Here is a 25,643-nt window from a genome sequence, read left to right as displayed (position 1 = left end):
ACTTTGTGCATATTCCTGGAAATGAGACACCTTGGTGAATACGGTCCATCTGAAGAGGGTTTCGGCTCCGACCTGAAGTAAGTTTTCTCTCCTCTCGTAGACGTTCAGCATGCCTCTGCCGCCCTTATTACAGAAGAGAGCGCTCGCTCTACAGAGACAGCTGCTGTCTGCTTCTCTCCTGCAGGAGCTAGAGACCTTCCTGAAGAGAAAGGTAAGGAGCAACCCTGGTCTGACCCTGTCTTTGTGTCTCACTTCTCCTGCTGCAATAGGGAAATTCCTCTTCACTCCTTATTCAGCACAAGGTGCAGGTAGTCCCGTCTGGGAACCATAGCAGAACTTGGCTTCAGATGTCCCCTCATACATTGTGCCCCTTTCTAAACCCAAGGACTGCTGACAGCAATCTCTTACCCAATGTCCCATTGTTTCCATTGATGGAGATGAGGAGGGTTGTGGAAGTCTGTGATGTGTGATATGAGGGATATAAAACTGTCTCTCTTCTTACAGGGAGTCCAGAAATCAGACAGTCAACATGGAAGCTTCAATGACGAGGAGAATGTTCTCAGGTAAGCTTCCATTGCTGTATTCTGAGGTAAGCTTCCATTGCTGTACTCTGAGGTACGCTTCCATTGCTGTACTCTGAGGTATGCTTATATCACCGTATTCTGAGGTACGCTTCCATCACCGTATTCTGAGGTACGCTTCCATCACCGTATTCTGAGGTACGCTTCCATCGCTGTATTCTGAGGTAAGCTTCTATCACCGTATTCTGAGGTACGCTTCTATCACCGTATTCTGAGGTATGCTTCCATCGCTGTATTCTGAGGTATGCTTCTATCACCGTATTCTGAGGTACGCTTCCATCGCTGTATTCTGAGGTACGCTTCTATCACCGTATTCTGAGGTACGCTTCCATCGCTGTATTCTGAGGTATGCTTCTATCACCGTATTCTGAGGTACGCTTCTATCACCGTATTCTGAGGTACGCTTCTATCACCGTATTCTGAGGTACGCTTCTATCACCGTATTCTGAGGTACGCTTCTATCACCGTATTCTGAGGTACGCTTCTATCACCGTATTCTGAGGTACGCTTCTATCACCGTATTCTGAGGTACGCTTCTATCACCGTATTCTGAGGTACGCTTCCATCGCTGTATTCTGAGGTAAGCTTCTATCACCGTATTCTGAGGTACGCTTCTATCACCGTATTCTGAGGTACGCTTCCATCGCTGTATTCTGAGGTATGCTTCTATCACTGTATTCTGAGGTATGCTTCCATCGCTGTATTCTGAGGTACGCTTCTATCACCGTATTCTGAGGTACGCTTCTATCACTGTATTCTGAGGTACGCTTCTATCGCTGTATTCTGAGGTACGCTTCTATCACTGTATTCTGAGGTACGCTTCCATCGCTGTATTCTGAGGTATGCTTCCATCGCTGTATTCTGAGGTACGCTTCTATCACCGTATTCTGAGGTACGCTTCCATCGCTGTATTCTGAGGTACGCTTCCATCGCTGTATTCTGAGGTACGCTTCTATCACTGTATTCTGAGGTACGCTTCCATCACCGTATTCTGAGGTACGCTTCCATCGCTGTATTCTGAGGTACGCTTCCATCGCTGTATTCTGAGGTACGCTTCTATCACTGTATTCTGAGGTACGCTTCCATCACCGTATTCTGAGGTACGCTTCCATCGCTGTATTCTGAGGTACGCTTCTATCCCTGTATTCTGAGGTACGCTTCCATCGCTGTATTCTGAGGTACGCTTCTATCACTGTATTCTGAGGTACGCTTCTATCACCGTATTCTGAGGTACGCTTCCATCGCTGTATTCTGAGGTACGCTTCCATTGCTGTACTCTGAGGTAAGCTTCCATTGCTGTATTCTGAGGTACGCTTCCATTGCTGTATTCTGAGGTACGCTTCTATCCCTGTATTCTGAGGTACGCTTCTATCACCGTATTCTGAGGTACGCTTCCATCGCTGTATTCTGAGGTACGCTTCCATCACCGTATTCTGAGGTACGCTTCCATCGCTGTATTCTGAGGTACGCTTCCATTGCTGTATTCTGAGGTACGCTTCTATCACTGTATTCTGAGGTACGCTTTTATCCCTGTATTCTGAGGTACGCTTCCATCGCTGTATTCTGAGGTACGCTTCTATCGCTGTATTCTGAGGTACGCTTCCATCGCTGTATTCTGAGGTACGCTTCCATCGCTATATTCTGAGGTACGCTTCCATTGCTGTATTCTGAGGTACGCTTCTATCGCTGTATTCTGAGGTACGCTTCCATCGCTGTATTCTGAGGTACGCTTCCATCGCTGTATTCTGAGGTACGCTTCCATCGCTGTATTCTGAGGTACGCTTCCATCGCTGTATTCTGAGGTACGCTTCTATCGCTGTATTCTGAGGTACGCTTCTATCACCGTATTCTGAGGTACGCTTCCATCGCTGTATTCTGAGGTAGGCTTCCATCGCTGTATTCTGAGGTACGCTTCTATCACCGTATTCTGAGGTACGCTTCCATCGCTGTATTCTGAGGTACGCTTCCATCGCTGTATTCTGAGGTACGCTTCTATCACTGTATTCTGAGGTACGCTTCCATTGCTGTATTCTGAGGTACGCTTCCATTGCTGTATTCTGAGGTACGCTTCTATCCCTGTATTCTGAGGTACGCTTCTATCACCGTATTCTGAGGTACGCTTCCATCGCTGTATTCTGAGGTACGCTTCTATCACCGTATTCTGAGGTACGCTTCCATCGCTGTATTCTGAGGTACGCTTCCATTGCTGTATTCTGAGGTACGCTTCTATCACTGTATTCTGAGGTACGCTTCCATCGCTGTATTCTGAGGTACGCTTCCATCGCTGTATTCTGAGGTACGCTTCCATCGCTGTATTCTGAGGTACGCTTCTATCGCTGTATTCTGAGGTACGCTTCCATTGCTGTATTCTGAGGTACGCTTCTATCACCGTATTCTGAGGTACGCTTCCATTGCTGTATTCTGAGGTACGCTTCTATCGCTGTATTCTGAGGTACGCTTCCATCGCTGTATTCTGAGGTACGCTTCCATCGCTGTATTCTGAGGTACGCTTCCATCGCTGTATTCTGAGGTACGCTTCTATCGCTGTATTCTGAGGTACGCTTCCATTGCTGTATTCTGAGGTACGCTTCTATCACCGTATTCTGAGGTACGCTTCCATCGCTGTATTCTGAGGTACGCTTCTATCCCTTTATTCTGAGGTACGCTTCCATCGCTGTATTCTGAGGTACGCTTCCATTGCTGTATTCTGAGGTACGCTTCCATCGCTGTATTCTGAGGTACGCTTCTATCACCGTATTCTGAGGTACGCTTCCATCGCTGTATTCTGAGGTACGCTTCTATCACCGTATTCTGAGGTACGCTTCCATCGCTGTATTCTGAGGTACGCTTCTATCACCGTATTCTGAGGTACGCTTCCATTGCTGTATTCTGAGGTACACTTCTATCGCTGTATTCTGAGGTACGCTTCCATCGCTGTATTCTGAGGTACGCTTCCATCGCTGTATTCTGAGGTACGCTTCCATCACTGTATTCTGAGGTACGCTTCTATCACCGTATTCTGAGGTACGCTTCTATCACCGTTTTCTGAGGTACGCTTCCATCACCGTATTCTGAGGTACGCTTCCATCACCGTATTCTGAGGTACGCTTCCATCACCGTATTCTGAGGTACGCTTCTATCCCTGTATTCTGAGGTACACTACTATCACCGTATTCTGAGGTACGCTTCTATCACCGTATTCTGAGGTATGCTTCTATCGCTGTATTCTGAGGTACGCTTCCATCGCTGTATTCTGAGGTACGCTTCCATCGCTGTATTCTGAGGTACGCTTCCATCGCTGTATTCTGAGGTACGCTTCTATCGCTGTATTCTGAGGTACGCTTCCATCGCTGTATTCTGAGGTACGCTTCCATCGCTGTATTCTGAGGTACGCTTCTATCTCCGTAGTCTGAGGTACGCTTCCATCGCTGTATTCTGAGGTCCCCTTCCGTCTCCGTAGTCTGAGGTCCCCTTCCGTCTCCGTAGTCTGAGGTCCCCTTCCGTCTCCGTAGTGTGAGGTCCCCTTCCGTCTCCGTAGTCTGAGGTCCCCTTCCGTCTCCGTAGTCTGAGGTCCCCTTCTGTCTCCTTAGTGTGAGGTCCCCTTCCGTCTCCGTAGTGTGAGGTCCCCTTCCGTCTCCGTAGTCTGAGGTCCCATTTTGTCTCCGTAGTCTGAGGTCCCCTTCCGTCTCCGTAGTGTGAGGTCCCCTTCCGTCTCCGTAGTCTGAGGTCCCCTTCCGTCTCCGTAGTCTGAGGTCGCCTTCCGTCTCCGTAGTCTGAGGTCCCCTTCCGTCTCCGTAGTCTGAGGTCCCATTTTGTCTCCGTAGTCTGAGGTCCCCTTCCGTCTCCGTAGTGTGAGGTCCCCTTCCGTCTCCGTAGTGTGAGGTCCCCTTCCGTCTCCGTAGTCTGAGGTCCCATTTTGTCTCCGTAGTCTGAGGTCCCCTTCCGTCTCCGTAGTGTGAGGTCCCCTTCCGTCTCCGTAGTGTGAGGTCCCCTTCCGTCTCCGTAGTCTGAGGTCGCCTTCCGTCTCCGTAGTCTGAGGTCCCCTTCCGTCTCCGTAGTCTGAGGTCCCCTTCCGTCTCCGTAGTCTGAGGTCCCCTTCCGTCTCCGTAGTCTGAGGTCCCCTTCCGTCTCCGTAGTCTGAGGTCCCCTTCCGTCTCCGTAGTCTGAGGTCGCCTTCCGTCTCCGTAGTCTGAGGTCCCCTTCCGTCTCCGTAGTCTGAGGTCCCCTTCCGTCTCCGTAGTCTGAGGTCCCCTTCCGTCTCCGTAGTCTGAGGTCCCCTTCCGTCTCCGTAGTCTGAGGTCCCCTTCCGTCTCCGTAGTGTGAGGTCCCCTTCCGTCTCCGTAGTGTGAGGTCCCCTTCCGTCTCCGTAGTCTGAGGTCCCATTTTGTCTCCGTAGTCTGAGGTCCCCTTCCGTCTCCGTAGTCTGAGGTCCCCTTCCGTCTCCGTAGTCTGAGGTCCCCTTCCGTCTCCGTAGTCTGAGGTCCCATTTCGTCTCCGTAGTCTGAGGTCCCATTTCGTCTCCGTAGTCTGAGGTCCCCTTCCGTCTCCGTAGTGTGAGGTCCCCTTCCGTCTCCGTAGTCTGAGGTCCCATTTCGTCTCCATAGTCTGAGGTCCCCTTCCGTCTCCGTAGTGTGAGGTCCCCTTCCCTCTCCGTAGTGGGAGGTCCCCTTCCGTCTCCGTAGTCTGAGGTCCCCTTCCCTCTCCGTAGTGGGAGGTCCCCTTCCGTCTCCGTAGTCTGAGGTCCCCTTCCGTCTCCGTAGTCTGAGGTCCCCTTCCGTCTCCGTAGTCTGAGGTCGCCTTCCGTCTCCGTAGTCTGAGGTCCCCTTCCGTCTCCGTAGTCTGAGGTCGCCTTCCGTCTCCGTAGTGTGAGGTCTCCGTAGTCTGAGGTCCCCTTCCGTCTCCGTAGTCTGAGGTCCCCTTCCGTCTCCGTAGTCTGAGGTCCCCTTCCCTCTCCGTAGTGGGAGGTCCCCTTCCGTCTCCGTAGTCTGAGGTCCCCTTCCGTCTCCGTAGTCTGAGGTCCCCGTTACGTTCAAGTCGAAAGCATTGACTTTTTGCGACGTGATTTGGAGCATGCGCACTGTGATACCACCACGGACGGCGCATGCGCCGTTCGTTCGAAGTGTCATTTACGTGAGGTCACGAATAATTTCCATAAAACACACTCACCTCTTCCACGTTTGAATTAGGCGGGCTTACGCCGGCCAATTTACGCTACGCCGCCGCAACTTACGGAGCAAGTGCTTTGTGAATACAGCACTTGCCTCTCTAACTTGCGGCGGCGTAACGTAAATAACATACGCCCGCACAAAGTTAAGCCGCCGTACGAGAATCTACCTAATATTGTCTTCTGTATATATCTATCCCCCTATATACAGTATATAGTCACACGTTGTCCTCTGTTGCTCGTGTTCGGTGGGGTGAGGGGTTTCTAGGAGAGAGATTTGGTTTTCCTGGTCACTGAGCCGATCATCCTGACTCGATCATCCAGTCGGTTATTTATTCACCAATGAAGGTGAGACCTGTCCTGAAGACTGACCAGCCGGAACCCACCCGGGATACAAGTCAGTCCACACCACCCGGGATACAAGTCAGTCCACACCACCCGGGATACAAGTCAGTCCACACCACCCGGGATACAAGTCAGTCCACACCACCCGGGATACAAGTCAGTCCACACCACCCGGGATACAAGTCAGTCCACACCAGACAGGTCAGGATGAACATCAAGTTCTCCAGAACTGACCCATCTGTGCCGACCTGTGAGAGGAGAGATCTCCGGATCTATGAGGAGGAAGTGCCCAGCTCCATCACACGGTAATCTATTGACTGGAGGAGGGGTATTTACTGACTTGTGAGAGGAGGGGAGGGAGGTATTTACTGACTTGTGAGAGGAGGGGAGGGAGGTATTTACTGACCTGTGAGAGGAGAGATCTCCGGATCTATGAGGAGGAAGTGCCCGGCTCCATCACACAGTAATCTATTGACTGGAGGAGGGTATTTCCTGACTTGTGAGAGGAGGGGAGGGAGGTATTTACTGACTTGTGAGAGGAGAGATCTCCGGATCCATGAGGAGGAAGTGCCCGGCTCCATCACACGGTAATCTCCTGACTGGAGGAGGGGTATTTACTGACCTGTGAGAGGAGGGGAGGGAGGTATTTACTGACTTGTGAGAGGAGGGAGGTATTTACTGACCTGGGGAGGAGGGGGGCAGAGGGGTGACCAGGTAGGAGGGGGGCAGAGGGGTGATCAGGCAGGAGGGGAGCAGAGGGGTGACCAGGCAGGAGGGGGAGCACAGGGGTGAGCAGGCAGGAGGAGGGCAGATGGGTGAGCAGGCAGGAGGAGGGCAGAGGGGGGCAGAGGGGTGATAAGGCAGGAGGGGGAGCAGAGGGGTGAGCAGGCAGAAGGAGGGCAGATGGTTGAGCCTGCAGGAGGAGGGCAGAGGGGTGAGCAGGCAGGAGGGGGGCAGAGGGGTGAGCAGGCAGGAGGAGAGCAGAGGGGTGACCAGTGTCAGGGCACAGACCTTTCACGGTCTCTTTCCCTAGTTGGTCCTGGGTGGAATCGAACCCAGGATCTCTCCATTGAAGGTCCAGCTCTTTTGTCTCTGAGCCACTGCTCAGTTCTATTCTGTGTGCTGTCCATTGGAGCCTGGTTCTGAAACCTGTACTTCTGTGGACCAATCAGTGGCCAGTGCGGCCTATTTAAGCCAGCCCCTTCCCCTTTGCTAATTGCTGGTTCGTTGTCAGCTTTACCCTGTGAGAGAACCTTGGAAACCTGTATACCCAGACCTGCTTGACCCGGATTGGACCTTGACGATTCTCTGCCATCTCCTACACTTGACCCCTGCCTGCTTATCAGATTTGCTGTTGTCTCCTGCCCCTTGACCTTGGCTTGCTCTCACGGACTTCCTCTGATCTCTCCAACTCCTGACCCACGGCCTGTGACCCGGATTTGCCTTTGTTTCCTGTTGATCCCTTCTGGACTTACCTGCCTGTTCCTGCCTGATCAACGACTGTCTCCAGTCCTCGGCACCTGCCCTGTTTTCGTCAGCTGCACCAAGTCTGCCTACCAGTTCCCGGCACAGGTGCCTCCTTGTGCCGTCCCTCCTCTGTTCTAACTCCAGGGAGTGGTCTGCACAGGGTCGCAAAGGTGAGCCGCCCTCAGCATCTCGGCCTCGGTAAGTAACGTTCCTGACATTACGAACCAGCCATTATGTCTGAGGCCGACAGGGCATGCTCACCCCTTGAAAACCTGTGTCAACAGGTGTCTGTTTTGACGAATGCCGTTCAAAGACTCCAAGAAAGTAAGCCCTTACATAATGGACTGACCGATAACATGGAGTCCGCAGACTTGTTCAAAATGCTCACTTCCTTGGCTCTGCAAGTCTCCAGCCTGAACCATACCATTCAGGAACTTCAACAAGAAGTCCAAAAATTTAAAGGGACAACACGCCCAGCCCCGGAACCAGCATGTTATGAACCTTTTGTTGTCATGCCAGAAAAATTTGTTGGTAGCCGTGCATCCTTCTTGTGCTTTAAAACCGACTGTGAGCTATTGTTCACCCTTAAACCTAGGACCTATGCCACGGACTATATTAAGGTTAGAGCCTCCGTCAACTTGCTAACAGGGCAGGTCAAATCGTGGGCTCACCTGCTGCTGCAGGAAAAAAGTCCAGTCTTGGACAGCTGGGAGACGTTCATGTCTGCTCTGGACTCATATATTCCTGCTTCCAAGAGGACCAGCACTCCCAGGTCTGCTCTTAGTTCACGAGGCCTACGGGTACCCAAGGATAGGAAGCCCCAGTACGGTTATGACCTCCAGCCAGCCCAGTGTGTGCCAAATTATGAGACTCCGTATGTGCCCAGCCTGGAAGTTTCCCCATCACAAGGTCTTGACATTTCTGTGGATGCACACACGCCTATCTTGGAGGAGGAAGAACCCATGCAGATCGGGGCCATTCGGTCCAGCCTATCTGAGGTAGAAAGAGAGCGGAGGAGAGGCTATGGACTTTGCTTTTATTGTGGTGCTAGCGGGCACCTTATATCGCTCTGCCCAACCCGCCCACCTCGGCCAAAGCTTCTTCAGCTGGGTACTATTGGGAGTTTTTTCTATGCCTCAGAATCTGTACCTACCTCTCCGGTGTCCCCAGTTCCAGTGTCTTCGGTTCCTGTGTCCCCAGTTCCAGTGTCTTCGGTTCCTGTGTCCCCAGTTCCAGTGTCTTCGGTTCCTGTGTCCCCAGTTCCAGTGTCTTCGGTTCCTGTGTCCCCAGTTCCAGTGTCTTCGGTTCCTGTGTCCCCAGTTCCAGTGTCTTCGGTTCCTGTGTCCCCAGTTCCAGTGTCTTCGGTTCCTGTGTCCCCAGTTCCAGTGTCTTCGGTTCCTGTGTCCCCAGGTCCAGTGTCTTCGGTTCCTGTGTCCCCAGTTCCAGTGTCTTCGGTTCCTGTGTCCCCAGTTCCAGTGTCTTCGGTTCCTGTGTCCCCAGTTCCAGTGTCTTCGGTTCCTGTGTCCCCAGTTCCAGTGTCTTCGGTTCCTGTGTCCCCAGTTCCAGTGTCTTCGGTTCCTGTGTCCCCAGTTCCAGTGTCTTCGGTTCCTGTGTCCCCAGTTCCAGTGTCTTCGGTTCCTGTGTCCCCAGTTCCAGTGTCTTCGGTTCCTGTGTCCCCAGTTCCAGTGTCTTCGGTTCCTGTGTCCCCAGTTCCAGTGTCTTCGGTTCCTGTGTCCCCAGTTCCAGTGTCTTCGGTTCCTGTGTCCCCAGTTCCAGTGTCTTCGGTTCCTGTGTCCCCAGTTCCAGTGTCTTCGGTTCCTGTGTCTTCGGTTCCAGTGTCCCCAGTTCCAGTGTCTTCAGTTCCTGTGTCCCCAGTTCCAGTGTCTTCGGTTCCTGTGTCCCCAGTTCCAGTGTCTTCGGTTCCTGTGTTTCCAGTTCCTGTGTCTTCAGTTCCTGTGTCCCCAGTTGAAATTCCAGATCATATCTCCCCAAGTGAAGTTATCCCTCCAGACTGTACATATGCCTCAAATGGTACCATGGTTTGTAAACGGGATCTGGAGATATTTGAACGAGCTTTACAAGCGAGGAGGGCACCCCCTACCAAAACTTCAGGATCAACTAAGCCCAAAAAGAAAAAGTAAAGATCTACATGCTCCCTGCTTCCATCAGGAGCATCCGGAACTAATGGACAGTTTGGGCGTCCGGAGTCCGCCCCTAGGGGGGGGGGGCACTGTCAGGGCACAGACCTTTCACGGTCTCTTTCCCTAGTTGGTCCTGGGTGGAATCGAACCCAGGATCTCTCCATTGAAGGTCCAGCTCTTTTGTCTCTGAGCCACTGCTCAGTTCTATTCTGTGTGCTGTCCATTGGAGTCTGGTTCTGAAACCTGTACTTCTGTGGACCAATCAGTGGCCAGTGCGGCCTATTTAAGCCAGCCCCTTCCCCTTTGCTAATTGCTGGTTCGTTGTCAGCTTTACCCTGTGAGAGAACCTTGGAAACCTCTGCCATCTCCTACACTTGACCCCTGCCTGCTTATCGGATTTGCTGTTGTCTCCTGCCCCTTGACCTTGGCTTGCTCTCACGGACTTCCTCTGATCTCTCCAACTCCTGACCCACGGCCTGTGACCCGGATTTGCCTTTGTTTCCTGTTGATCCCTTCTGGACTTACCTGCCTGTTCCTGCCTGATCAACGACTGTCTCCAGTCCTCTGCACCTGCCCTGTTTTCGTCAGCTGCACCAAGTCTGCCTACCAGTTCCCGGCACAGGTGCCTCCTTGTGCCGTCCCTCCTCTGTTCTAACTCCAGGGAGTGGTCTGCACAGGGTCGCAAAGGTGAGCCGCCCTCAGCATCTCGGCCTCGGTAAGTAACGTTCCTGACACCAGGCAGGAGGGGGGCAGAGGGGTGAGCAGGCAGGGGGGGGCAGAGGGGTGAGCAGGCAGGAGGTGGAGCAGAGGGGTGAGCAGGCAGGAGGAGGGCAGATGGGTGAGCAGGCAGGAGGGCAGATGGGTGAGCAGACAGGAGGAGGGCAGATCGATGAGCAGGCAGGAGGAGGACGGAGGGCAGATGGGTGAGCAGGCAGGAGGGGGGCAGAGGGGTGAGCAGGCAGGAAGGGGGCAGAGGGGTGAGCAGGCAGGAGGAGGGCAGATCGATGAGCAGGCAGGAGGAGGACGGAGGGGTGAGCAGGCAGGAGGAGGGCAGATGGGTGAGCCTGCAGGAGGAGGGCGGAGGGGTGAGCAGGCAGGAAGGGGGCAGAGGGGTGAGCAGGCAGGAGGAGGGCAGATCGATGAGCAGGCAGGAGGAGAACGGAGGGGTGAGCAGGCAGGAGGGGGGCGGAGGGGTGAGCAGGCAGGAGGGGGGCGGAGGAGTGACCAGGCAGGAAGAGGGCAGAGGGCTGACCAGGCAGGAGGGGGTAGAGAGGTGACCAGGCAGGAGGAGGGCAAAAGGGTGACCGCTACTGTGTCACACCACTCCCTTCTGTGCCCCAACACTACAGGGGAGTGTTTGGGGACCCGGGTCCTGCCCCAGGGGGAGTGTTTGGGGACCCGGGTCCTGCCCCAGGGGAGTGTTTGGGGACCCGGGTCCTGCCCCAGGGGAGTGTTTGGGGACCCGGGTCCTGCCCCAGGGGGAGTGTTTGGGGACCCGGGTCCTGCCCCAGGGGAGTGTTTGGGGACCCGGGTCCTGCCCCAGGGGACATGTATCAATGCAAAAAAAAGTTTTAAAAACTACAGTTTTTTCGGGAGCAGTGATTTTAATAATTCTTAAAGTGAAAAAATAAAAGTGAAAAATTCCTTTAAATTTCGTACTTGGGGGTGTCTATAGCAGTGTTTCTCAACTCCAGTCCTCAAGGCGCCCCAACAGGTCATGTTTTCAGGATTTCCCACCGATGAAATAGCTGTGGTAATTACAAGGAAGTGAAACTGATTAACCACTTAACCACCAGCCGCCGTCATATAACGGCGGCAAGGTGGTTGCTTAACTGGGGGTCGCCGTTATTTAACGGCGCCCACCAGAAGCAGTAATGCGCGCCGCCTCGGGCGCGCACACTGAAAATTCTGTGCGCGCCGGGTCTATGAGACCCGGCGCTACACAGATCTTGGTAATTGACCGACAACCGCGGTCTTTTACCATGTGATCGCGCCGTCCAATGACGGCGCGATCACAGGTAAACAAACCGGTTCCTCCCTCCTCTCGCTGTACCGATCGGTACAGTGTGAGAGGAGAGCGCGGATGGCAGCAGCAGTGTGGGATGGATCTGTGACTATTGCAGTCACAGATCCATCCATCCCTGCTCAGCCATCCCTGCATTAACCCCTGCAATACTCTGCCTTCCCTGTGCAATACTCTGCAATGCTCTGCCTTCCCTGCGCAATTACTCTGCAATACCCCCTGCGCAATAATCTGCAATACTCTGCAAAAACCCCGCGCAATACTCTGCAAAAACCCCGCGCAATACTCTGCAAAAACCCCGCGCAATACTCTGCAAAAACCCCGCGCAATACTCTGCAAAAACCCCGCGCAATACTCTGCAAAAACCCCGCGCAATACTCTGCAATACCCCCGCACCAATACTCTGCAATACCCCCGCACCAATACTCTGCAATACCCTCCGCACCATACTCTGCATTACCCTCCGCACCATACTCTGCATTACCCTCCGCACCATACTCTGCAATACCCCCCACACAATACTCTGCAATACCCCCCACACAATACTCTGCAATACCCCCGCACCAATACTCTGCAATACCCCCGCACCAATACTCTGCAATACCCCCGCACCAATACTCTGCAATACCCTCCGCACCATACTCTGCAATACCCCCCACACAATACTCTGCAATACCCCCCACACAATACTCTGCAATACCCCCCACACAATACTCTGCAATACCCCCGCACCAATACTCTGCAATACCCCCGCACCAATACTCTGCAATACCCTCCGCACCATACTCTGCATTACCCTCCGCACCATACTCTGCATTACCCTCCGCACCATACTCTGCAATACCCCCCACACAATACTCTGCAATACCCCCCACACAATACTCTGCAATACCCCCGCACCAATACTCTGCAATACCCCCGCACCAATACTCTGCAATACCCCCGCACCAATACTCTGCAATACCCTCCGCACCATACTCTGCAATACCCCCCACACAATACTCTGCAATACCCCCCACACAATACTCTGCAATACCCCCCACACAATACTCTGCAATACCCCCGCACCAATACTCTGCAATACCCTCCGCACCATACTCTGCAATACCCTCCGTACCATACTCTGCAATACCCCCCACACAATACTCTGCAATACCCCCCACACAATACTCTGCAATACCCCCGCACCAATACTTTGCAATACCCCGGCCAATACTTTGCAATACCCCGGCCAATACTTTGCAATACCCCCGCACCAATACTTTGCAATACCCCCGCACCAATACTCTGCAATACCCCAACACCAATACTCTGCAATACCCAGAAAATACTCTGGGGGAAAAAAATGTGTTTTAACCACTTCCCGCCCACGTCATATGAGGTCCTTGACTTTGTGCAGGGATATCTAAATGATGGGTGCAGCTACAGACATCATTCAGATATCATTTTTTTCAGCCAGCGATTCTCTACACCATAAGAACGATCATGGCGGCTGTTCTGCCTCTTGATCGTTCTTACGGGAGGCAAAAAGGGACGTCCCCACTCCCTTCGCCCTCCGGTGCTTCTTCTGACTCACCGCTGCGATCGAAGCCAGGATTGTTTTTTTTTTTTTTTGTTTTTTTTCAGGCTTCCCAGCCTAGAGGTGAGATGTGGGGTCTTATTGACCCCACATCTCACTGTAAAGAGGACCTGTCATGCTATATTCCTATTACAAGGGATGTTTCCATTCCTTGTAATTGGAATAAAAGTGATCAAAACATTTATTTTTGGGGAAAAACGTGTCAAACTAAAATAAATAAAGTAAAATGAACAATAAAAATAAAAAATAAATATTTAAAGCGCCCCTGTTCCCGCGTGCGTATACAGAAGCGAATGTGCACGTAAGTCCCGCCCACATATGAAAACGGTGTTCAAACCACACATGTGGGGTATCGCTGCGAACGTTAGAGCGAGAGCAATCATTTTGGCCCCAGACCTCCTCTGTAACTAAAAACATGTAACCAGTAAAAACATTTAAAACGTCACCTATGGGGATTTTTAAGTAGCGAAGTTTGGCGCCATTCCACAAGCGTGTGCAATATTGAAGGGTGACATGTTGGGTATCTATTTACTCGGCGTAACTTCATCTTTCATATTATGCAAAAACATTGGGCTAACTTTAATGTTTTTTTTTTTAAAAAGCACAAAACTGTTTTATTTCCCAAAAAAATGCGTTCGAAAAATTGCTGTGCAAATACCATGCGCGATAAAAAGTTGCAACGACCGCCATTGTATTCTCTAGGGTCTTTGCTAAAAAAGCATATATAATGTTTTGGGGTTCTATGTAATTTTCTATCAAATAAATGATGATTTTTACATGTAGGAGAGGAATGTCAGAACTGGTCTGGGTGTTCCAGAACGCCTGATGGTGCTCCCTGCATGTTGGGCCTCTGTATGTGGCCACGCTGTGTAAAAGTCTCACACATGTGATGGTGCTCCCTGCATGTTGGGCCTCTCTATGTGGCCACGCTGTGTAAAAGTCTCACACATGTGGTATCGCCATACTCGGGAGGAATAGCAGAATGTGTTTTGGGGTGTATTTTGTGGTATGCATATGCTGTGTGCGAGAAATAACCTGCTAATATGAAACTTTTGTGGAAAAAAAATAAAAATAAAAAAAACCTTGATTTTGCAAAGAATTGTGGGAAAAAATTACAACTTCAAAAAACTCACCATGCCTCTTTCTAAATACCTTGGAATGTCTTCTTTCCAAAAAGGGGTCATTTGGGGGGTATTTGTACTTTTCTGGCATGTTAGGGTCTCAAGAAATGAGAAAGGCCGTCAGTACTTCAGATGTGATCAAATTGATCAATTTTCAGTAATTGGTACCATAGCTTGTAGACCCTATAACTTTCACCCAGACTAAATAATAACCCAATTTTTTTTTTTTTAACCAAAGATATGTAGCAGTATACATTTTAGGCCAAATTTATGAAGAAATTCATTTTTTGCAAAATTTTATAATAGAAATGAAAAAAAAATCATTTTTTTACAAAATTTTCGTTCTTTTTTCATTATTAGCGGAAAAAATAAAAACCGCAGAGGTGATCAAATACCACCAAAAGAAAGCTCTATTTGTGGGAAAAAAAGGACAAAAATTTCATTTGGTTACAGTGTTGTATGACTGAGTTATTGTCATTCAAAATGTGAGAGCACCGAAAGCTGAAAATTGGTCTGGTTATTAAGGGTGTTTAAGTGCCCAGTTGTCAAGTGGTTAAATCACCTGTGCAAAATAATGGAAATCCTGAAAACATGACCTGTTGGGGCACCTTGAGGACTGGAGTTAAGAAACCCTGGTCTATAGTATGTCTGTAAAGTAGCGCATCTTTCCCGTGTTTAGAACTGTCCCTGCACAAAATGCCATTTAAAATCACTCGCGGCTGTAATGAATTGTCGGGCAATACAGATAAGTCATTGAAAAAAAATGGTGTGGGGTCCCCCCAAAATCCATACCAGACCCTTATCCGAGCACGCAACCTCGTAGGCCGCAGGAAAAGAGGGGGGACGAGAGAACGCCCCCCCCTCCTGAACCGCACCAGGCCACATGCACTCAACATGGGGAGGACAAGGGCCTCATCCACACAACCCTTGCCCGGTGGTTGTGGGGGTCTGCAGACGTGGGGCTTATCGGAATCTGGAAGCCCCCTTTAACAAAGTGGACTCCCAGATCCGGCCCCCCCCCCCCATGTGAATTGGTAAGGGGTACATTGTACCTCTATCATTACACAAAGGAAGTGTCAAAATGTTAAAAATGTCAGCAGACGGCTTGGGACAGCGATGTAATCCATTCTCGATCTCCAGCGAGGATACGACGCACACGATCCACCGGAGGCACCCGACGAATGATGCCTCTTATATAGCTGGGGGCGGGGCCAGAGACACAAGGGGAATCGCCAGGGGTTACCCAGTGACGTGTACGGGTGACCCCGCCCCCCTCTGATGCACTGGGAAACCTGCGCTACTTTACAGGCACACTATAGACACCCCCAGGTACGAAATTTAAAGGAATATTTTGCTTTTATTGTTACATTATTAAAATCACGGCTCCCGAAAAAAACTGCCATTTTCAAATCTTTTTTTTTTTTTTTTTGCATTGATACATGTCCCCTGGGGGCAGGACCAGGGTCCCCATACACTCCCCTGGGGCAGGACCCGGGTCCCCAAACACTTCCCTGGGGCAGGACCAGGGTCCCTCAAACACTCCCCTGGGGCAGGACCCGGGTCCCCAAACACTTACCTGGGGCAGGACCCGGGTCCCCAAACACTTACCTGGGGCAGGACCCGGGTCCCCAAACACTCCCCTGGGGCAGGACCCGGGTCCCCAAAAACTCCCCCTGGGGCAGGACCCGGGTCCCCAAAAACTCCCCTGGGGCAGGACCCGGGTCCCCAAACACTCCCCTGTGGCAGGACCCGGCTCTCCAAACACTTCCCTGGGGCAGGACCCGGGTCCCCAAACACTCCCCTGGGGCAGGACCCGGGTCCCCAAACACTCCCCTGGGGCAGGACCCGGGTCCCCAAACACTCCCCTGGGGCAGGACCCGGGTCCCCAAACACTCCCCTGGGGCAGGACCCGGGTCCCCAAACACTCCCCCTGGGGCAGGACCCGGGTCCCCAAACACTCCCCCTGGGGCAGGACCCGGGGTCCCCAAACACTCCCCTGGGGCAGGACCCGGGTCCCCAAACACTCCCCTGGGGCAGGATCCGGGTCCCCAAACACTCCCCCTGTGGCAGGAGCCGGGTCTCCAAACACTCCCCTGGGGCAGGACCCGGGTCTCCAAACACTTCCCTGGGGCAGGACCTGGGTCCCCATACACTCCCCTGGGGCAGGACCCGGGTCCCCAAACACTTCCCTGGGGCAGGACCCGGGTCTCCAAACACTTCCCTGGGGCAGGACCCGGGTCCCCAAACACTCCCCTGGGGCAGGACCCGGGTCCCCAAACACTCCCCTGGGGCAGGACCCGGGGTCCCCAAACACTCCCCTGGGGCAGGACCCGAGTCCCCAAACACTCCCCCTGGGGCAGGATCCGGGTCCCCAAACACTCCCCCTGTGGCAGGACCCGGGTCTCCAAACACTCCCCTGGGGCAGGACCCGGGTCTCCAAACACTTCCCTGGGGCAGGACCTGGGTCCCCATACACTCCCCTGGGGCAGGACCCGGGTCCCCAAACACTTCCCTGGGGCAGGACCCGGGTCTCCAAACACTTCCCTGGGGCAGGACCCGGGTCCCCAAACACTCCCCTGGGGCAGGACCCGGGTCCTCAAACACTTTTTATGACAAGAACTTGCATATTAACCCTTAAAATAAGCAAAATTGTTCACCGAACAGCCAATGTTGGAGTCAAACTCATGTTGAACGCGAACATAAAGCTCCTCCCTCTTTATGATGTCCTGTGGAAGAGGAGCGCTGCTGCTGCACAAAGTCGGTGTAGCACCGGGTCCTACAGGCTTGGGCAAGGGAACAAGCAGTGATGTCGGCATGCAGTGTATCTCTGGTAAAAGAATAGGCACATGCCCGCTCACCAGTCCCAGCGACTCTTGGTAAAGGAAGTGGCGTGGGCCTCAGTGATAGTCCTTGGTGGAGCCCTGCTCAAAGGGTACGGCGGTCCAGTGACACGCCGGCTGGATGTGGCGTGCACGTGTGAAGAGCGACCTCCATGCCACTGTTGGTCGGACAGAGGTACCTGGTGATGGATGCTCCTGCTCCTGCACCCGCACGCAATGAATCTCCCTTTCTAAGCCACAGAAAACACCAACACAGTTACTTGCTAGCAGTTTCCAGGCCGGGGTCCCAAGAGGAAGATCCCGCACACACACAGGCCTTTCATCACCTCCCCCAGCATCCTGTTCTACTTCTCCAGCCTGCTGGTATTTGTAGTTCAAAATAATCCAGCTGGACTACATGTCCCAAGATGCTTTGCTCATAGAGCTCAGTCACTTTATAGTCAGGATATGACAACAGAGTCCAGCTGGACTCCATGGACTACATGTCCCAAGATGCTTTACTCATAGAACTCAGTCACAACGGGAGATTCTTAACATCACATAATACAGAAGATGGTCTCCTACCTGTGGTGTTCGTGGGGGCTCTACATGTTCTATTTCTGTAGGTGTGGTTCCTCTTCTGGGGCCTCTACATGTCCTTTTCCGTCTGTAGGCTTGGTTCCTCTTCTGGGGCCTCTAAATGTCCTCTTCTGTCTGTAGGCGTGGTTCCTCTTCTGGGGCCTCTACATGTCCTCTTCTTTCTGTAGGCGTGGTTCCTCTTCTGGGGCCTCTACATGTCCTCCTCTTCTGGGGCCTCTACATGTCCTCTTCTTTCTGTAGGCGTGGTTCCTCTTCTGGGGCCTCTACATGGCCTCCTCTTCTGGGGCCTCTACATGTCCTCTTCTTTCTGTAGGCGTGGTTCCTCTTCTGGGGCCTCTACATGTCCTCTTCTTCTGAGGCCTCTACATGTCCTCTTCTTTCTGTAGGCGTGGTTCCTCTTCTGGGGCCTCTACATGGCCTCCTCTTCTGGGGCCTCTACATGTCCTCTTCTTTCTGTAGGCGTGGTTCCTCTTCTGGGGCCTCTACATGTCCTCCTCTTCTGCGGCCTCTACATGTCCTCTTCTTTCTGTAGGCGTGGTTCCTCCTCTGGGGCCTCTACATGTCCTCTTCTTTCTGTAGGCGTGGTTCCTCTTCTGGGGCCTCTACATGTCTGTAACGGAACTATATATTCTGCCTGGACATCTATAATCCTCATGCAGTGAGGCCTACAAAGGGTTAATTGTAGAGTGACTCTTTCACTCCTAAATTCTAATGTCCCCCTTTCTTCAGCTAATGGACTCTCCTTTGTGTAGGTAACAGCCTCCTGTCAGGTGTATGCTGATGGGATTATCTGTGAGTATGTATTGTTCTAAAGGTTAATTGAATTCTATTGAGAAAGGAATGTGTCTGATCAGGTCATGTTAAATGGGTCTCGGGGCCGAAACGTCTAGAGACTGACTAAGTGATTAATTCAAGGAGATGTCATTATTGTAAAGTATCTGTATTGAAGCCCCCCCACTGTGTAAGAAGGGGGGGGGAGAAAGAGTTCCATTGTTCCTGTAACAGCTTGTAACCACATATAAGCTAGGGGAATGTACCATTAAAATGTAGTCTTTTTTGACCCTTCAAAACGCAGCCTCGTCTCGTTCTTGGAAGGGGATTCTATGGGACTATTATTCTGCTCCTTTCACAGCGGAGCCTGACTCTCTCTCTCTCTCTCTCTCTCTCTCTCTCTCTCTCTCTGGATCTTGTGGATGGGATAATACCGGTTTTACTTGCATATCGCACTTTGCCAGGGAAAAGGACTTCTCCAACGGCTGATACCCTCTCACTACCTGGGTAGCCGTTACAATGTCGTCATACAATCCTTCCATAATGGGTTATGGATGAAGGGGACTGGTATGAATGTAATGGATTCTCTGCGGGGGAGGGGATTGTCTTTTTTGTAGGGATTAGTGAAGAGAATAGTGGGGATCAGTCTAATCCTTTCCGTATGGTCAATCTTCTGGATCCATCAATTAAACTTTTTGGCTTCCTTCTGTTGATCAGCTTTGATGGAAATGAGAAGAACGTGCGGCTGGAGGAGAAGTTCCGGTTGGATGACTTGCTGCGGTTAGAAGAAATGTTTGCCAGTCACAACCATCATGAAGAGACGGGGGGGAGGAGGAAAGCTGTGCCGCGCCCACAGGGGGGCGGGAACATGACCCTGAAAGAGTTTCAGAAGGTTCTGTCTGACCTATTCGGGTCGCAGTTCTGGGATCACAGCATGGAGCTTCTGTTCAACAAGGTATGAAGAGGCTCCTCCTATCTGGGCGGGGGAGGGGGGCTGGATCTGGCTGAGGATCCTCTGTAAAAACTCCTCCTCCTCTATCCTTTCCTCACTTCTCCTCCTCCTCCTCCTCCTCCTCTATCCTTTTCTCACTTCTCCTCCTCCTCCGTCCTTTCCTCACTCCTCCTCCATCCTTTCCTCCTCCTCCTCCTCCTCCTCCTCCTCCTCCTCTATCCTTTTCTCACTCCTCCTCCTCCTCTATCCTTTCCTCACTTCTCCTCCTCCTCCTCCTCCTCCTCCTCCTCCTCCTCTTCCTGTATCTTTTCCTCACTTCTCCTCCTCCTCCTCCTCCTCCTCCTCCTCCTCCTCCTCCTCCTCCTCCTCTATCCTTTTCTCACTCCTCCTCCTCCTCTATCCTTTCCTCACTTCTCCTCCTCCTCCTCCTCCTCCTCCTCCTCCTCCTCCTTTATCCTTTTTTCACTTCTTCTCCTCCTCCTCCTCCTCCTCTATCCTTTCCTCCTCCTCCTCCTCTTCCTCCTCTATCCTTTCCTCACTCCTCCTCCTCCTCCTCCTCCTCCTCCTCTATCCTTTTCTCACTTCTCCTCCTCCTCCATCCTTTCCTCCTCCTCCTCCTCCTCCTCCTCCTCCTCCTCCTCCTCCTCCTCCTCCTCCTCTATCCTTTTCTCACTTCTCCTCCTCCTCCATCCTTTCCTCACTCCTCCTCCTCCTCCTCCTCCTCCTCCTCCTCTATCCTTTTCTCACTTCTCCTCCTCCTCCATCCTTTCCTCACTCCTCCTCTATCCTTTTCTCACTTCTCCTCCTCCTCCATCCTTTCCTCACTCCTCCTCTATCCTTTCCTCCTCCTCCTCCTCCTCCTCCTCCTCCTCCTCCTCTTCCTGTATCCTTTCCTCACTCCTCCTCCTCCATCCTTTTCTCACTCCTCCTCCATCCTTTCCTCACTCCTCCTCCTCTCCTCCTGTATCCGTTCCTCACTCCTCCTCCTCGTCTCTCCTCCTGTATCCGTTCCTCGCTCCTCCTCACTCCTCCTCCTCCTCCTCCTCCTCTATCCTTTCCTCACTTCTCCTCCTCCTCCTCCTCCTCCTCCTCCTCCTCCTCCTCCTCCTCCTCCTCCTCCTCCTCCTCCTCCTCTATCCTTTCCTCACTCCTCCTCCTCCATCCTTTCCTCACTTCTCCTCCTCCTCCTCCTCCTCCTCCTCCATCCTTTCCTCACTCCTGCTCCTCCTCCTCCTCGTCTCTCCTCCTGCTCCATCCTTTCCTCACTCCTCCTCCTCTCCTCCTGTATCCGTTCCTCGCTCCTCCTCCTCCTCGTCTCTCCTCCTCACTCCTCCTCCTCTCCTCCTGTATCTGTTCCTCGCTCCTCCTCTCCTCCTGTATCTGCTCCTCCTCGCTCCTCACTCCTCCTCCTCCTCGCTCCTCCTCCTCCTCACTCCTCCTCCTCGTCTCTCCTCCAGGTGGACACATCATGTGACGGACTCATTGATTGGAGTGAATTTTGTACATATATGTTGCTGCAGTACAAGGAAAAAGAGGTGATGATGACGAGGAGGGGGAGTGTTCTGGGGGAGCCAATCATACGTCTTTGCACCCACAGTAAGGTGAGTAGAGATATGAAGGGCCACAGATGAGTGGCGCCCTCTGCAGGAATTGTCACATTTCTCTCTCTCCAGCAAGAGCCCACCTGCCGGATCCTGACCATCGGGGGCCCCCCATCGCTCTGCTTCATGAGTGTCAGCAAAGGAGGGGTCCTCACTACATGGGACGGCGGCCTGAACCCCCTGAGGTCCTATGAGGTACATTTATGTCCCCCCCATGTACAGTGCACAGGGGTAGGTTACCTTTCTATGTCCCCCCCCCATGTACAGTACACAGGGGTAGGTTACCTTTCTATGTCCCCCCCATGTACAGTACACAGGGGTAGGTTACCTTTCTATGTCCCCCCCCATGTACAGTACACAGGGGTAGGTTACCTTTCTATGTCCCCCCCCATGTACAGTACACAGGGGTAGTTTACCTTTCTATGTCCCCCCCATGTACAGTACACAGGGGTAGGTTACCTTTCTATGTCTCCCCCATGTACAGTACACAGGGGTAGGTTACCTTTCTATGTCTCCCTATGTACAGTACACAGGGGTAGGTTACCTTTCTATGTCTCCCCCATGTACAGTACACAGGGGTAGGTTACCTTTCTATGTCTCCCTATGTACAGTACACAGGGGTAGGTTACCTTTCTATGTCTCCCCCATGTACAGTACACAGGGGTAGGTTACCTTTCTATGTCCCCTCATTTACAGTACACAGGGGTAGGTTACCTTTCTATGTCTCCCCCATGTACAGTACACAGGGGTAGGTTACCTTTCTATGTCCCCCCCATGTACAGTACACAGGGGTAGGTTACCTTTCTATGTCTCCCCCATGTACAGTGCACAGGGGTAGGTTACCTTTCTATGTCCCCCCCATGTACAGTACACAGGGGTAGGTTACCTTTCTATGTCCCCCCTATGTACAGTGCACAGAGGTAGGTTACCTTTCTATGTGTGGGACCATGCTGGACGTGGTGTTGAGGACTGTGTGGGACCATGCTGGACGTGGTGTTGAGGACTGTGTGGGGACCATGCTGGACGTGGTGTTGAGGACTTGTGGGACCATGCGGGACATGGTGTTAAGGACTGTGTGGGACCATGCTGGACGTGGTGTTGAGGACTGTGTGGGACCATGCTGGACGTGGTGTTGAGGACTTGTGGGACCATGCGGGACATGGTGTTAAGGACTGTGTGGGACCATGCTGGACGTGGTGTTGAGGACTGTGTGGGACCATGCTGGACGTGGTGTTGAGGACTGTGTGGGGACCATGCTGGACGTGGTGTTGAGGACTGTGTGGGACCATGCTGGACGTGGTGTTGAGGACTGTGTGGGGACCATGCTGGACGTGGTGTTGAGGACTTGTGGGACCATGCTGGACGTGGTGTTGAGGACTGTGTGGGGACCATGCTGGACGTGGTGTTGAGGACTTGTGGGACCATGCGGGACATGGTGTTAAGGACTGTGTGGGACCATGCTGGACGTGGTGTTGAGGACTGTGTGGGGACCATGCTGGACGTGGTGTTGAGGACTGTGTGGGAACCATGCTGGACGTGGTGTTGAGGACTGTGTGGGGACCATGCTGGACGTGGTGTTGAGGACTGTGTGGGGACCATGCTGGACGTGGTGTTGAGGACTGTGTGGGAACCATGCTGGACGTGGTGTTGAGGACTTGTGGGACCATGCGGGACATGGTGTTAAGGACTGTGTGGGACCATGCTGGACGTGGTGTTGAGGACTGTGTGGGGACCATGCTGGACGTGGTGTTGAGGACTGTGTGGGGACCATGCTGGACGTGGTGTTGAGGACTGTGTGGGACCATGCTGGACGTGGTGTTGAGGACTGTGTGGGACCATGCTGGACGTGGTGTTGAGGACTGTGTGGGGACCATGCTGGACGTGGTGTTGAGGACTTGTGGGACCATGCTGGACGTGGTGTTGAGGACTTGTGGGACCATGCTGGACGTGGAGTTGAGGACTTGTGGGACCATGCTGGACGTGGTGTTGAGGACTGTGTGGGACCATGCTGGACGCCCTTAAAGTCCCGTCCTCTACATTGTAGATCTCCTCTGACCCCCATGATCCCCAGGCTGGGAAGAGAAGATTTAAGTCTTGGACTACAGACGCCATTTATCTTCCCAATCTGCACAAATTTGCCGTGTCCACCACCAGCCGGAACATCCACTTCTTCGACATCTCCACCATCAACATGTCCGAGGAGTTCTACTTGTGTGGTAGGTATGAAGATCTATACAATGGCAGTATGTGTCTCCGCCCCTATAGGCTGATCCCACCCTGGTCACCATGTGTCTCCGCCCCCTATAGGCTGATCCCAGTCTGGTTACCATGTGTCTCCGCCCCCTATAGGCTGATCCCAGTCTGGTAACCATGTGTCTCCGCCCCCTATAGGCTGATCCCAGTCTGGTCACCATGTGTCTCCGCCCTTATAGGCTGATCCCACCCTGGTTACCATGTGTCTCCGCCCCCCTATAGGCTGATCCCACCCTGGTCACCATGTGTCTCCGCCCCCTATAGGCTGATCCCAGTCTGGTTACCATGTGTCTCTGTCCCCTATAGGCTGATCCCAACCTGGTTACCATGTGTCTCCGCCCCTTATAGGCTGATCCCACCCTGGTTACCATGTGTCTCCGCCCCTTATAGGCTGATCCCAACCTGGTTACCATGTGTCTCTGCCCCCTATAGGCTGATCCCAACCTGGTTACCATGTGTCTCCGCCCCTTATAGGCTGATCCCAACCTGGTTACCATGTGTCTCTGCCCCCGTATAGGCTGATCCCACCCTGGTCACCATGTGTCTCCGCCCCTTATAGGCTGATCCCAACCTGGTTACCATGTGTCTCCGCCCCTTATAGGCTGATCCCACCCTGGTTACCATGTGTCTTCGCCCCCCTATAGGCTGATCCCAACCTGGTTACCATGTGTCTCCGCCCCTTATAGGCTGATCCCAGTCTGGTTACCATGTGTCTCCGCCCCTTATAGGCTGGTCCCAACCTGGTTACCATGTGTCTCCGCCCCTTATAGGCTGATCCCAGTCTGGTCACTGTAACGGTCACCACTGTTTACGATATTCCCATTCCATCGCCCCACGACAGCTTATCCGACAAGCCAGCAGACATCAGACACGATCCATCTCATTTCCCAGAATGACGAGACACAAGCTCTGTTACTGGTTTCAAAATGTATGAACACTTTTAATGGTAACTTGGCTTCCTTATATACAGTTTTAGAAATCAAGTGAACAATGAATCAACTCCACCCACACGGCACTTCAATACACACTCTCTTAGACAATGACATTCAGTTGAGTTCATTATTAGTCATTATCCAGACAGCCTGTCTCCGCATATAAGTGATTCACCTGCATAATACACATTCCTTTACTAAACATAATTGACATGCTAATTCCCGACCCCTGAAAGGAGACACCTGACCCTTAGACTGCTAACTCACAACACCTCTATCATCAATAGCATCTTCACACAAAACAGTGTTAGCATTGAAGGAGACACTCTTATTGACCTGTTGGGGTCAGAATGAAATCACCTGTAATATGTCCAGATCTCCTGCAATACATGAATTATCAGTAATGTCCCATCTCATGTCATTTATAATTAATATTTCTCAGTCACCCTATGCCCAAAAGGGACATAGGATGACCCTAGACCCAAGAGTCATTAGTGACGCTGGCACAGGAGTACCCCCCATCCTTCCAAAGTCTCTGGGTGTCACCATGTGTCTCTGTCCCCTATAGGCTGATCCCAACCTGGTTACCATGTGTCTCCGCCCCTTATAGGCTGATCCCAACCTGGTTACCATGTGTCTCCGCCCCTTATAGGCTGATCCCAACCTGGTTACCATGTGTCTCCGCCCTTTATAGGCTGATCCCAACCTGGTTACCATGTGTCTACGCCCCTTATAGGCTGATCCTAACCTGGTTACCATGTGTCTCTGTCCCCTATAGGCTGATCCCAGTCTGGTCACCATGTGTCTCCACCCCTTATAGGCTGATCCCAACCTGGTTTCCATGTGTCTCCGCCCCCTATAGGCTGATCCCAACCTGGTTTCCATGTGTCTCCGCCCCCTATAGGCTGATCCCAACCTGGTTACCATGTGTCTTTGCCCCCTATAGGCTGATCCCAGTCTGGTCACCATGTGTCTCCGCCCCTTGTAGGCTGATTCCAGTCTGGTCACCATGTGTCTCCGCCCCCTGATATAAATGATGAGGTATCAGATTATTGCTATATTGGACCCTCGCACATTCCATGGAGTTCTCACTGCTCTTCTGTTCCTCAGCTTTGCAGCAAATCCCGACCTGCTTCTCGTATTGGAACAACGTAAAGGTAACATTCCCTTGTTTTGTCCACAGACCCCTGGAAGCTCCTCTCTTCTCTTGTGTGTAGAGTTCTCTGGTCACCCGCTCTCCTCTTATATCCACAGACCCCTGGAAGCTCCTCTCTTCTCCTGTGTGTAGAGTTCT

General features: G+C 52.3%; 1 protein-coding gene across 2 annotated transcripts in view; it reads left to right on the top strand.

Annotated features, from left to right (window-relative positions):
• The first annotated feature begins 259 nt into the window (after positions 1-259).
• The window catches only part of LOC120919482 (WD repeat-containing protein on Y chromosome-like), a 48,396-nt gene continuing 23,012 nt past the window's right edge, over positions 260-25,643 (top strand). For both annotated transcript variants that reach the window (XM_040331666.1, XM_040331664.1), the window contains exons 1-6: positions 260-563; positions 19,329-19,566; positions 21,021-21,164; positions 21,237-21,359; positions 23,209-23,380; positions 25,460-25,506. In XM_040331666.1, coding sequence (XP_040187600.1) covers positions 463-563; positions 19,329-19,566; positions 21,021-21,164; positions 21,237-21,359; positions 23,209-23,380; positions 25,460-25,506 — 825 coding nt within the window. In that variant the 5' untranslated portion in view covers positions 260-462. The remainder of the gene's footprint in view (positions 564-19,328; positions 19,567-21,020; positions 21,165-21,236; positions 21,360-23,208; positions 23,381-25,459; positions 25,507-25,643) is intronic.

This window comes from Rana temporaria, chromosome 12 (assembly GCF_905171775.1).
Source record: "Rana temporaria chromosome 12, aRanTem1.1, whole genome shotgun sequence".
In the NCBI taxonomy this organism is placed as follows: domain Eukaryota; kingdom Metazoa; phylum Chordata; class Amphibia; order Anura; family Ranidae; genus Rana; species Rana temporaria.
The sequence above is the reverse complement of the archived record's forward strand: the minus strand, read 5'-3'. Positions and strand labels throughout refer to the sequence as shown.